This window comes from Clupea harengus, chromosome 5, assembly GCF_900700415.2.
Source record: "Clupea harengus chromosome 5, Ch_v2.0.2, whole genome shotgun sequence".
Lineage (NCBI taxonomy): Eukaryota > Metazoa > Chordata > Actinopteri > Clupeiformes > Clupeidae > Clupea > Clupea harengus.
In genome coordinates, this window is record NC_045156.1 from 3,798,740 (window position 1) to 3,813,623 (window position 14,884).

The 14,884-nt window shown below is 43.6% G+C and overlaps 1 protein-coding gene across 2 annotated transcripts in view; it reads right to left on the reverse strand.

Annotated features, from left to right (window-relative positions):
* Positions 1 to 4,922: 4,922 nt before the first annotated feature.
* arhgef10la (Rho guanine nucleotide exchange factor (GEF) 10-like a) overlaps positions 4,923 to 14,884 on the reverse strand; it is a 112,273-nt gene continuing 102,311 nt past the window's right edge. For both annotated transcript variants that reach the window (XM_031567345.2, XM_031567347.2), the window contains 3 exons: positions 13,279 to 13,450; positions 8,108 to 8,230; positions 4,923 to 7,745 (listed from right to left, as the gene is read on the reverse strand). In XM_031567345.2, the coding sequence (XP_031423205.1) occupies positions 7,183 to 7,745; positions 8,108 to 8,230; positions 13,279 to 13,450 (858 nt within the window). In that variant the 3' untranslated portion in view covers positions 4,923 to 7,182. The remainder of the gene's footprint in view (positions 7,746 to 8,107; positions 8,231 to 13,278; positions 13,451 to 14,884) is intronic.

Sequence of the window (14,884 nt, forward strand, 5' to 3'; positions counted from 1 at the left end):
AATACATCAATTAATACAGCTTTGTTTATGCACATGTGTAAGGTGCCTGAGATGGGATGTGACTTGTAGTCAATAAAGTGCTTAGTGTTTAGTGCATGTCGGTATTTAGAGTTCTGATGGCTGTCGGGAAAAAACTGTTCTTAAGACGCGTGGTCCTTGCTCTAAAGGATCTGTACCATCTGCCTGAGGGCAGGAGAGTAAACAGGTGGTGGCCTGGGTGAGAGGAGTCTTTTAAGATGTTATTGGCCCTGCTAAGGTAGCGGGAGCGGGCAATGGATTCCAGGGAGGGCAGTGAGCAGCCAGTGATTTTTTGTGCTGTGTTGATGACCCTTTGGAGGGCTCTCTTGTCTGCTGCGGTGCAACCGGAGTACCACGCCGAGATGCAGTAGGTTAGTACACTTTCGATAGTGGTGCGGTAGAAGGCCACCATCAGTTTACACTCCAGGTTGTTTTTCCTGAGTACTCTCAGGAAGTGTAGTCGCTGCTGTGCCTTTTTTACTGTCTCTGAGGTGTTGACAGACCATGAGAGGTCATCTGATAAATTGGCTCCTAGGAATTTGAAGGTGTGGACCTTCTCCACACAGTCCCCGTTGATGTAGAGTGGGGCCGGAACTGCACTTTGCCTTCTGTAGTCCAGAATTAATTCTTTCGTTTTTGTGGTGTTCAGTGACAGATTGTTGTCTGAGCACCACACTGTCAGTTTCTGTACTTCATCCCTGTACGCTGATTCGTCATCTTCTGATATGAGCCCGATCACGGTGGTGTCGTCAGCAAATTTAATGATGGTGTTGGTGGGATGGGTTGGAGTACAGTCATGGGTGTACAAGGAGTACAGTAGTGGGCTCAGCACACAGCCTTGTGGAGAGCCAGTGCTTAGAGTGATGGTGGAGGAAAGGTGGGGACCGAGTTTTACAGTTTGTGGGCGGTTTGAGAGGAAGTCCTTTATCCAGGTGCAGATGGAGGGGGAGAGGCCTAGTGCAGTTAGTTTGCTGACTAGTATGTCAGGGATGATAGTGTTAAAAGCTGAGCTGTAGTCAATGAAGAGCATTCTTATATAGGTTCCACGGAGTTCCAGGTGGCTCAGTGCGGTGTGGAGGGCTACGTCGATGGCATCTTCCGTGGACCTGTTTGCTCTGTAAGCAAACTGATGCGAGTCAAATGTGGGGGGAAGGGTTGATTTGATGTGCCGTGAAACCAGTTTCTCAAAGCACTTCATGATTACAGGTGTAAGTGCAATCGGTCTATAGTCATTCAAGCTGTCTTTACACTGCACTTAATGGTATAGATACATTTTAACAAGGGCATTTTAATGTAAAGTGTTAGCACTTTCCTCAATGTGGATTAGGCAGCAAAGTGCATTTATTCAACATTGTTTTAACGGTAGTAGAGTCAGTAATGTGTGTGTAAGTTAAGTGTGTATGAGTGTCCATGCCGTTCAAATGTCCATGTGTGTATGACTAATGTGGTTACAACGGAGTTCGTTATCAATACATACATGTAGATGTTATGGCAATTCATGGTGTATTTCTGTAAATGTAGGTTTAAGAAGTAACTATTGCTACGGAATCCCATTGTGATTAGACTGGCACTATTGCTACTGGTTCGTGTCAATAGTTCATTAATTGTCCGTGACCCCTTTCGATTCATGCCCAAGTTAGTACAGTGAATAGCATTGTTGCCTAGCAGTCAGCCTGGGTTTCGTTTCCCAGTCAATGTATGTCACTTGGGAAAAAATGTGTGCTGAATACTTTACCTTTAAGCAATTTATGTTGTCACAAAGTTACGCCGACAGGGGGCCACTGGGCCTATTGAGCACGCACTGGAGGGAGCGCCAGCGGCCAACGTTCCCTAATGCCATGGAATGGGAATAAACCATACAGAAAGAAATCTGTGGCCAATGTAGATACACACGGAAAAAAACATTCCAGACCAATAACATTCAAACTATTGGTACGGAATCTAAACTCCAATTTCCAAGTTATGTGCAAATGTTTATGCACTTAGTATATTCATGCGTGGTCTTTGCAAAGAACCTGCAATAGTTTGGTTAGTCTCACTTTAGTTCTCTATGTAACACAGCCACACTTCTCTGATTTGTTATTATATACAGTTGTATCCATTTGGTTTTTACCCTACAATCAGTTTGACATTTACACTTACTGTTTATTGTATTAATAAAATGTTCACTCATTAGCCATTCAGATTACTCCTTGTGGGCTGTAAAATTCCATTTAACAATGGATTTATATACTGCTCGGTAATATTGTAGATAATTATTTCCGCAATATTTACCACTTTAATTCATTCTACTGGCCCATAATGTTCAGACATGGGCAAACCTTCAAGCCTGATGTTTTCTGTCGTTGGTAACATTTTGGCTGTCAAAGCAATTTTCAAAAACAATACGTTTGGTTTCCTTCTGTGCAAAAAAACATTCTTCATTCTCTAACAAAGAAAGATTCTCCATAAAAGAACTCGACTTGAGTTCAATTTTGACTTTTGTTTCACACCCATGATTTTAGAAAGGTGCAGATGGTTGTTTTGTTTTGTTGATAGACATATGACAATGTCTAGATTCTACATTTTACGGATATAATAAAATGTTTTCATACGACAAATGTTTTCATCGACATCCCAATGGAAACAAGTAAGAAAAACGCTTGAAAAAAGAAAATATCGCACACAGCACGCACTGCAATATTGAGAACCAGTCTCTAGACAGGCATATTTGGAGTAGATATTGAAGTAGTTTTCCAACAAAATCCACACAATGGCCTCAAAGAGTGCTATTGGGCGCTGAACAATCTTTGTTCCCAATCTTGTTTCATGCATCTCCTTTCCTGACCATCAAGTGCGGATCCTCTCAAACACTGACCTTTAAAGATGGCTGTTAAAACCACTGAAGGAACCGCTTCACATTTAAAACCCTCTGCTTACCTTGCTCCTGCCACCGTCAATCGCAGGCTATTACAGGGATGGCTCCACCGGCCATGCAAACAGGAGGGATCGCGCGCTGTAGGTGGGATTCTTTTAACCATGGCCAAGAGATTAATTTATGGGGTACCACAACCCCTTGGACTCCTGTGTCCTGGAGTGGCTTATCCCTGAGGCTGCTATGGAGACAGGGAAGCTTGCAACTGAGGGGGAAGTTGGGCAGAGGGGGAGACAGGCATGCTGGGCACACTGAAACTGGCAGGGAATGAGAGCCATACATACATACAAAAGAAAACAGATGCCCTGCCGAGCACCAGCAATTGGAGAGGTGGCTGGCATTTCATGTGGAGGTGGTTTGGGGTGGGGGAAGCGCACAAATTAATGCCAGGACACAACCGGGCACCACGTCCAGCCTGCCTCTGACAAGCTTTTGTTGCTGAGGGCGCCCCTGCCAAGCCTCTGTACTACATAATCATGACACAATCTCTGCAATAGAGAAAAGGCTGAAATTTGGCTCCTTCGCTCAAAGCAGCTGAGAGAGAGATCAGGGTTAAAAAATGAAAATGGTCAGTCCATAGATTAAACAGTCACGACATGTTATGGGATTAAAGATTAATCAGTCATTGCTTTAGCAGGGTAAACAAAGACACAACACAACACACACTAACAAAACCCTTAGGATTTTTTAAGGCAAAGTGCCTGATGTGCCTGAAAAGGCCCATTCATTGTTCACCACTGAACATGAGAAACTGAGGAAAAAATAATGATGCTGTTGATGGTTATAATTAAAGTTGATAGTAACAATTAGTAATGTTTCAGATGAGGAGCCGATTCTGGGGAGTAAATCAGGGCAATTGACCAGTTGTACCTGCTCATGCTGGTTAGCAGTGGAGCGTATAGCCATCACCAAGACTCTCGATTTTAGGTACAATATCCTGCAGGCAGCACATGCACCCATGATGATCCCAGCTGCCCTTTCATCTTATCTAACCACCACACACACACACACACACACACACCACACACACACACACACACACACACACAAGATTCTTTCCAGGACACCCTGAGCAATGAGGCCAAAACTTCAGAGAGCAACACTTGTACATCTGCAGGTCAAGTCCCCTGTGGTGTGATGTGCAATTTCAATCTCACTGGATAACCAGCTGGGGTTCATGGATGCATTTTGGCCAACTTGATAACTCATATGAGGTCATCCACTGGTCTTTGGTGTAGCTCCCCCAGCCCCCGTAAGGAACTGTTGCATATTTTTGGGAACCACAGTATCTATATCTGTTGCAAATATAGGGAATGCTAACATCCTCATTGGTGAAGCTTGCTAGCACTAGCGTTGGCTAGACTTCAGCTGTTTCAGCAGCACTTTGTTTGATTTTAATAACATGTGGTTTCAAAATGTGGCCCATGGCAATGACTCACAAAAAGACCTGAAATGGAAGACCACACAGTGGTGCATCTGAAGGTACATTTCCTAATTCTTAATTCTTAATGAATAATTTCTTCGTAATCCTTTATGATGTCATCATAGATATACCTTAATGTGAATTTACCTGTGAAGTGTCTCGACAAAAATGGTGATGTGCATAAAGTGTAATCTCTATGGCAACTCAGCTTCATAGCTGCTTAACATCAGTTAAGAAGACAGGCAGAACAATCCTGAACGGTAATTTTTTTCTCGTTAAACTTCGTGATCCTATCATTAACAAAGAATTTGTATCCATGTCAACAAGGCAAACCGTCCGTCAAATCTCTTCTCATCCAATCAGAGTGAGCGACAAAAACTTTCAATATCTGTACGTTTTTAGATGTGACAAGGTCTGCAACGGCCTCTTTTACGTAATTTTTCTGTCAAGCAACATTTGTCGCCTGGACTATAAATTGCCCTTTAATGTCCCCAATACCACATGCAGCCTAGTCTAGTAAATGGTAGGATTTGCAACAACATTAAAATTTCAGAGAGTTTCACAGAGTTTATGAGTCAACGGTAAGTGTTTATTTTAGTAACAGTGCAACTATAAAATGAAACAAATGAAAACAGCACAATGTAAGATCACAGACCCTAACCAAGTACTGTCAAGTGCAATGAGGAGTCCAACAGTTAAATACAACCCTGCCTCACCAGCATCAGTCATATCTTATTTATAGGTCAGGCATTTTCACAAGTTCAGTCCATTTGTTACTGTTATTCACTGCAGTTTTTTTGAATACGCTCAATCGATTTTGTATGCAGAATACAAAAAGCTTAAAACACTGGCTAAGACTTATTGACACATATTAAGACAGCAATGGCTTACAGTACAAGGACTTCTATCTTTCAACAATGTCAAAAATGCTCCGAGAGATGAGCCATCATGTCCATGAAGTTATGAGGGAGTACATTTAGTACGGCTACTAAAACAAAACAGATTATAATATGAAAAAGTTGTTAACCTCGCGCATGACCTCACCTGCGCCGTAGAACAACAGCGATTAAAAACTTTCAGGACACCATTGGTCACTCCCTATAACATGGATACCCATAATTACAAGTGATTCAAATCCAATTCTGCCCAACTACAGTCTAGTAAAACTTCCAGTCAGAAGTAATGCAATTTTGCTTGACAGAAAAGCAAGATCCCTTTATTTGAGCCTCTGACTTCTCTTATCTAGTTGTGTATTAAGATGTCTGTCCTCGCCACAAAATGAGTCATTTCAGGCCACTGGCAATTTTCATATTCTTTCCTTGAAACCTCTCATCTCTTTTGGATCCAAGATAATTTGAAAGTGCATTCATAACGCACTATGAAATCTTGAGGGAAAAAGTGTCTTATAATTTAATATCGAGTCTTCGAAAGAATAGAATGAGAAATGTTTTCTTTCAAGTGTTTTCAGTCAGACAAAATACCCCTTCCTCATCATTATCATCATGAATGCACTCTATACAAATATAGCTTCATTCATTTCTTCATATATTTCATAAACTTAAACAAAATCCCTGACACTATCACCCATTGGTCCCATCTCAATGGAGGCTCCAGAGAGAGGGATGACCCAGACTGATTGGGAGAGAGCGACAGGGAGAAAGAGAAGAAAAGAGAAAGAGAAAAAAAAGAGAGAGAGAGAGAGAGAGAGATGGGGAGCGAAATGAGAGCTACGCTGACAGAGAAACACCACTCTGATGTTAAATGAGTCCTTGTCAGACTCGTGGGGATGATCAAAACTGCTGTCTCATCTGTGCTTCCTACTGCACTAATGGCTCTCTTCTCTCCTCACCACATAGGCACTAATGGCATGCGCATGAGGAAGTGTCTGTACTTAATTCAGCTGGGCTCCCCCCTCCCCGTACATCAATGCAATGCTCAGAGCTGTTTGAACATTCATTGATGCAAACTGGCCGCACTAAAACACTGCGTTGCCAGGTACACAGAGAGGTGGGTGAGAGTGTGCACACAGGCTCAGTATGTTTAAATAACCATTTTTAAAGGGGTCTTGGGTAGTTTGTTTCATTTTTTGAAAGAAAAAAATATATGACACTGCTCTTTTACATAAACAGTGCTGTAACCAAGACAGAAAATAATATTTGTGTTCACATTACAGGTAGTGTGAAGTGAGCAATTATTCAGTAACTTAACAGAGACCTCTCTCAAAATCCCCCCTATCCCATCTGTTTTGCTAGAAATGTACTGTGCAACATATCCTTTAGCGACACTGCAGTGAGATGATGTCCGAACAAAAGTACTTATTGAGGAATCAGTGGCATTATTTGGCTAAGCCCGCTGGAGAGTGTTGTGTTTGAGCAGTGGACAGAGCTGGATTTGAGCCTGTGAAGAGGTCAGGGAAGTACGAGACTGAGGAATGGACTCAGTGGTTGTGCTCTCGGACAGGACCTGAAAAAAGAAGCCTCGGACTGTCTGAAAGTACATCTGCGCAGGATGGGAAAAAAAGGGTACAAATTACACAAAATGCCACTCATCTTCCTGAAGTGAGGCAGGTAGAAACCTCCAGACCATGCTGTCTGGCTCCTCAGAGAAAAGCCGCAGGTTTCAACACACAGTAAGGTCCCAATGCTGTGCGTGAGCAAGGACCAAAACAAAGCAAAGGAAAAATTGATGATGACTCATGACACATTCTCCACCTCACATTTCTGTACCTTTCTTAGTCATGTCAAGCATTAGAATGTCTAAGCCCATGCCGAGACCAGCAGCAGACTTATACGGCACGCTAAGTCATGTACAAGGATGTCGCCACTACTCAGACAGTTAGAGGCAGCTGCCAGATCATCAGGCTACTGTCGGGCGACTCCTCTCCACGCGCCACAGCCTCTCCCTCCCGCAGCCGCCTCAGGCCCCTGCCACCTGAGATGACGGCCACCGAAGTCACTCTGTCCCTGCGGGCGCCATCCCTCTCGCAGGGGCGGCCCCTCACCCACATGTCCGGGTCGTCGCTGAGCTCGTAGATAGAGCCGTCTTCCAGGCTGTGCTCTAGCGACTCCAGCGACGAGTCAGATGCCTCGTCGGTACGCGCTGTCAGCGGTCGGCCCGGCAAGCCGGACGTGGAGCGCACACGGTACTGCAGCAGCACACCCCGGCCCTTGGACTTGCTCGGGTCGGCATGTGGCGACGGCGACGGCTGACCGCCCAGCTGCTGCAAGGACTCCTGGGAGGAGGAGTCGCTGCGGTCCTCCCCGCCGAAGGCCGAGTCTGGACCGTCACACACCGAGTCCCTCTTCAGCAGGTCTGGGGACAAAGTGCTGGACGTGGCCACCAGGAAGTCCACTGGCCCACAGTGGGCATTCAGAGACGTCATTCCCTTACCTGCAGGAGGAAAAAGGCACATGATCTTTAGTGGAGATAACAGCGTGGCCTTCATAATGGATACATTTGAAATGTATGGAGTATGAACTCCCAATATACATCAAAACAAGAGATTTCCCTCTTGGCAAACAGGAACATCCAAAACTTACGCTCTACTGCAATGCAATACTTCACCTTCACTTAACTACATCAATTTCTTTGTACAATGAAGTGATACTGTTCATTTAATAATATATTCATAAAACCTTATTCAATATCAATGTGCTATTTGTCTATGTGTTTACACCATTTCTGCATGAATAATGAAGAATGCAAAGAGAAATATGGTTTTCTTGGTTTATGCCAAGAAAGACACACTGTACCTGTTATTTTAGGGATGCCCTCCAGTTTGGGCACTGGTAGTGTAATGATGATGCCAGAGGCCGTGCCAACCCACAGCAGTCCCTGGCATACGAGAAGACTGGTGACACGCATACTCCTCTGACCTGCACACAACAGGAAAGCACTTCATTATTGATATCAAGCATTTACTTTTTGCCCTGCTGCAAAAATGATTACCAATTGAATTACTCACTCTGTTGTTGCATTTGATTCTTGTTAACCCTGAAATCTTGATAGTGTTGTAAACATCAGTTTTTTGTTAATGGTCTCCATACTCTATTTGTGTAAGTTATTCTGTTATCTATTTGATGTTAGTGTTTCCTTAAGTCCTTTTAAAGTGTCTTAAACTCTTGGTTTTCCCTCAGTTGCCTCTGGTTTGCCATTCCCTGCGCCTGCCTTCATACTGATCTGTAAATGGTCTCCATGCTGCAAGTACTGTAGAAAAAGACACTGTTGGGAAAGGTGGGGATAATCCCCTTGCCCCTTAGAAAGCTTCACCCCAGGAGTGCATTAGAGGTCTGTACTGCTGACCTTTGATGTAATGAAATGGCTGGGAAAAGTCCTGGCATGTGGCTTATGGGAGTAGACAAGCCCACAGCTAGACCCATACCAGTGTGCACATTGACACATCAAGAAGCACTAATGATGCAATCAGTAGCGTCATTCATGTAGTCATTAAGCAGTTTAAGAACCCCGGGGCCTATGCTAGACTGGGGTTCCCAAGCCCCAGTAAAGCTCTGCTTAACTGAACTCCTGAAGACAAGACCACCACCTTTACATGGTACTACCCTTGATCATTCGCTCACCGAGGGTCAATGTGAATAGGAATTAGTCAGAGCCTGCCACGGCCAGCAATGGTACTTACCAACTCTCTTTACCTTCTACACTGCCAATTACCTCAGTGGCCATAAAAACAACTTCTGAGTAAAGTTTTTCAGAACTCATTGTCATTCAAGGTTACATGCATAAACATACGCACGTCCACAATTGTAAGCTTTGCTCAGCGGTGTGATGGGCACTACATCTCCCTCAACACATGCAGACACACACACATATAACTAACCAGAGCACTGTGCTGGTGAGCTCCTATAAATATCTGGGCATTCGCATTGATGTAGACTGGGTATGGAGTCATGCAGCAGGGCCTGACAGCAACTGTACCACTGCCTTTTCACGGTGCAGCCTCCGAGCTGTTGGCATACATCAGAAAAATCCTGCTTTTACTCTGCCACGCTGTTGTAGAAGGCCTATCGGGCTGTGTCATCAGCTGGGTCGACAACCTGTCTCTCTACGGCTAGAGGCTCAGATCACCTTTCTCACATGGAGAGTGGTGGAAAAAAAAATCACCCGAGCTAAACGCCATCACACCCTTAAGGCAGTCTACGACATGACCAGGGTTAGAAAATTACTATTTCAGACCTTTCTTGAGTACCTCACACAGAACACCTCCAGCACACAGTTCCAGAGCGAGGGTGAGGACTCCAGAGCTTTAAGCATCGTCTTATTCATGTGTCTGTTGTAACCTTCAATAACCCCCAAGGTCAAACTAGTGACAAGTCATGTATGATGGATGAATTTTATCATCTGAATGTATTTCAGGTGTAAATATATGTATATAAAATGCATTTATGTATTTGTGCCTGAGCAAAACACTTTTTTTGATCTCACTTGGTGTTATGCATGTACCTGTGTTTTTGCCTTGAGTTGTTTTCTTTTTTACTGTTTTGTTTATAATTCAACTATTGCACAGAAAGCATTTTAAAGTACATTTTGTGTGTTACATAAATAAAATGCGATTGATTACTTGTAGCGCTGTCACGAAAGATTGCACAGTTGGTGTGCAACTGTACTCTGCTTTGTACTCTCTATGCAACTTTTTTATTGCCTGTCTCATTCTTTCAGTCTGCCTTAGGCTAAAGTAGAGCAGAATAAACAGTGATTTTTTTTTCTGTTGTTGTTGTTTTTCAAAGTCTGATCAAGGCAGCAGCTAATTATTCTTCACTGATCCTACATAAGCCTCTATCACCTCAGCAATCAGCAGTATTTAACAAACCAATTATTATGTGTTCTGTTCTTTTTGAGAGCTTTGTGAAGCGCATTTCAAATTGTTGTATTTTGATTTTAAGTTTGTACTGCAGTCAGAGGACTATGTTTATTATTTATTTATTGTGTCATGGATATGCACCACAACCAGATTATTGTTTTATCTGTTCAGTTAGCAGATTATATGTGCAAAGAATACATACACTGCAGACTTGTTGTGTTATTGGTAGTAGGGTAAATGCGCTCTGTCTATATTTTATGAGTAGATGAAACGCCACCCGAGCTAAGCCTAGGTACCACATTCAGGTCACACTGTGATAAAAAAAGCACTTGCTGTTAACTTCACATCTGCAAAGAGAGAATCAATGACCCACATTTTACAAGAAACTTCCAAATAAGAGTACTGCAATAAGAAGCGAAGAGATGCGAACTGTAGCATGACATGAAGGTGCAGTCACAGGTGAGAGTGATCCAGTTATGTAGGCTAGCTAGATTAGAGACAGATATAACACTTTATTTTGATAGTCCGCCTACAGAGACTTTACAGATGGTTTGTTGAAATTGTAGTTCAGTCTTTTGTATTTGTTCACTCAACACCACCTTAACCAAACCCACCCCCTAACCCTAACCTTAACCATAAGCCGTAGTTAACGCAGTTTCGACACATAGTTTGTTTATAATGTGAGCATCTGTAGATAGTCTATAGGGGCCATCTAAATAAAGTGTAACAGACAGAGGTGCCAGGAGACCAGTTGGGAGCTACGATTACAGCAGGCTTTCATCAAAGTAATCAATTTATGGATGAATCTCATGAGTCATAGGCTCATATGCCAAACAAAATATGTAATGGGGGCCCCGATAGCATGACTTTCCTGTTGTATGTGTGATATGAATCTGACAGGAGCCAGAGAACTGAGATTTGGGTTGATGCCGCCCAAGATAAATTTTTCTCTCTGATGTTTCTCTCCACTTCATCATTTTCCCTCCCTTCAGAAACAGCTACTAAATCCAGTTAATAGAAAGAAAATAAGTCTTTCTGAACTTCCTCTGAAACGTCTGGTTTAATTAACATGTCTAAAAACTCCAACAGCGGAAGACCATATTAAACCCTGTAGACGTTAAGAATGTAATTAATTCAGTATGCCCCCATTAGAGCCTTTTTAGAGGAACCTGTTGAGATGCTCATGCCACTGATCTGTGTGTGTGTGTGAGTGTGTGTGTGTGTGTGTGTGTGTGTGTGTGTGTGTGTGTGTGTGTGTGTGTGTGTGTGTGTGTGTGTGTGTGTGTCTTTCAGAGTCCGTAGAAGGATGTCTCTGGGTCAACAGATCCGGCAAGGATGAACTATCGACCCCAAGGCGTGATGAGAGTGAGCATTAGTGGAGTGGAGTTCATTCTCACTTCCAGAACTCGGAAAGGGCCTGGGCCCTTTTGACATTTCCAGGCTTGGCCAACTCCTTCGCAAGTCGGCACACACACAGCATATTTAAAAAGTGGCTGCCCACGGACAGAGGCAATAGCCTGAAGGTTATGGGACTTTTGCAGAAACCACAAGTACTGAAAACCATGGCTCTGGTGTGGCCTCGACCCCTATGGTGCACTCAAAGACTGAACAAAGCTTAGACATAGGAAAGGTAACCAAAGGTTGGCTGGGCCCAGCAAAATAAAAGTTCACTGTTAAGATTTGTCCTCTGCAAGCACAATGAGAAGTGGCTGATGCAGTGGACCTGTTGACAGTAACTCACTTTGCCCTCGTTCCTCGGGTCAGGCTAAGTACTTCTCTTCCAACCCCCCCCCCCCCCCCCCCGACTGGACCAGGCCATTCATGACGTCCATTCACACTGACAAGTTGTCATTCCGGCTTTCAGACAGCCAGAATTGGTCGGCCTTATGTCTACATTCTGACAAATGGCCATTACAAAGAGCCACAGAAATATCAGGTGGCCTACAATATTTCACTCAGCTCAACATGCAGTAACAGTTTGGGGAAGAAATGCCTTGACTGTTTGGGGGAGGGGGTTGTTCGGGACAGGATGGAAATACAAAACAACAACGTTGCTTCATATGCACTCAAGCTATTTGCAAACTGTGCCTCTTTGCCGTTACATAATGACTGTTTACAGGAGCTGGGACATAGATAGAGCTGGGGATGCTGGGGGTCAATGATTAATATTTCATCTGCTGGAGCAGTAGGGCAGTGCGTAGTGAGATCTTGAGGAGGTCTGCAGCATTTAGAGACTACAGACAGAGCCTGTGCCAGGGCCTGGGCCTGAGATGAGGAGAGAGCGGATGGAGGACTGCTGGAAGAGCTGTCTTTTTTTGTCAAAAGCAAAAATAACAAGAGCCAGGGAAGAGCGAGACAGCGAAAAAGCAACCGTGGGGGAAAGGAACGGAGGGGGGAAAGGAAGGAGAGAGAGAGAAAAGGGACTGATACAAAAGGGATGAGGTTGGCACATCACCAGCATGCCAGGGTTGTTGGAGTCAAGACAAGAGTGTTTCCATAGCAACCCCTGGAATGAATAGCTTTGTCTTCGACATAGAGCCACTCCTGTCTCACTTTTATTTATTTTTATTAACCCCCCCCCCCCCCTCACTCTGCTACCTCTCACAAGCCTGTGGTGCCATTTTATCTCTGGAGTTTCAGGACAGCTACTTGTTCAGGTTTGTCCCTAGAGCCAGAGGCTAGAATAGCAGGTCCAGCATGAACCAAACAGTGGTTGTGTTTTTAATGAAGGGATGACATGGTTTTGCTAAATTGCTGGCCCTTGAAAAATGCTCAGGCAAAACAAGGCCAGGAGCCAGCTGACTTGCTAATGCATGCCGTGTGTTTCTCTTTCCCGGTTCACTCAGGCAGAGAGGCAGTCACCCACATGGATTGGCTCAGAGACAAAGGGTGGTTCCCTGTGAATTCTGACTTTTACATATGCATACAAATAGGACTGACTTTGATGGTTGAAACAAATACATGGAATTTTCATTTCAATACAGCCTGGTATGGGTACTTAGGCTAACATGGATAAGTTTTATTTGTTTTGAGGTAAGTCTCTAGCCACCAAACACCCCCCCCCCCCCCCCCCGCCCCTAACCAACAACAACAACAACAACAAATTACTTGGGTGGTGGAAGCCTGAGCGAGTCGAGATGTTGATCTCCTGCAGGTGCTCCAGGGTCTCTGTGTGAAACAGGCGGATGGAGGACCCCTCGGAGAAGGCCATCCACACACCGCCTCCCGCTCGCACCATGTGGGCTACGCTGACCATCGGGTCCTGGTGAACCTCCACTCTCTAAACAGGGGGAGAAACAGGAGAGAAAATAAATGAGCCAGGGGGACAGGGATAGGGAAAAAGGGAGAGGGAGCATTGAGAGAGAAGAAAGGGAGAGAAATAGAGGTAGTAACATTACCATGGGAACCAAAGTGGAGTTTGAGATTGGCTTGAATTGGCCACTGCAGAGGCAAGAAAAATGCTTGCACACAAAGTGTTCTGATGCATTTGATGGCAAATGAAAGAAAATTGGTGGGAGTTCATTCTTTTTTCTTTTGCTGTTATTTGACAACCCCTCTCTTCCCCTCACTCTTCTTCAAACTGAAATTTAAAACTGTATGCATGACATATCCTGACAGCCTTATTCTTTTATAGAATATTTTTTTAACAAATACATTATTGACTGCCGTTTGTCTTCACCAGTACAAAAACAACCATCAAAACTGCTTTTTTTGAAATGCTAGTATCAAATCTTTACTTTGGGCTCCTGGCAAAAATAAAATAAAAGTCTATATATATCTTCAAATAGGGATGGGCCAGAGAAGCTGTGAAGTGCTGCACTGATTTATTTGCTGTAAAGGTATTATACAATATGTATGTTTTTGTAGTCCAGGTTTCACAAAAAAATGGAGCAATTTCCAAAGGTTGACCTAATAATGAAGCTCCATCTTGCCACCTGAGAGAAGTATTAGTGGGCCACGGCAGCATATGGTCTGTAGATCTTCCGATATACAAAGGTGAAGTAAATCCCAAGTAAACTAAAACACAATCATATAGCATATATCACCTCTTGGCAGACAAAGTGGCAAGCTCATAACTTTCACCTGTGATAATCCAGAGTTCATTGAAAGTGCCAAGACTCGCTAGAGGCTCCCACTGTCAACAATACTTGTCAACAAAGGGGTGAGGTTGTACACTGAACTAGCCACGTTTTTTCCTAAACTGGTAGTACTTAGTTCACTTGCTGACTTAGCAAGGTAATGAAATCCTTTAATTGGATAGCTTGTCTATGCTGCACTAATGTGAACCAGGAACTGATCGATACAGTTGGTAAGAGTTCGACCACTATTTTGTCTCCTTGCCAAGCCGGTCAAAAGCTCCCAAGTCTGATACAATCGAACAAAATGTCTCTGGTGTGAATGTACCTTGGAATGACTCAGGACCCATTTCCCCTTCAAAGGATATTCAATAGCCCTCTATTCCTCTCCTTCTCTGTCAGTAATAATGATAGCCATTAGCTATCTCTACGATACTAGTGATCAAGTCATTACCATCCATTAAAAGTATGAAAAAAGACACAGAGGTTGGCTATGTCCCTGCCATTAACAACCGATCCATTGTTATCTTTACATACTAGCAAGCAAATCTCTTTATCTCTATGTATGCAAGAGGACACACAACTATCAGTAATGGGTTAAGAAGGGTACTCAAGGTAACTTGGGACTGGTGCAAATC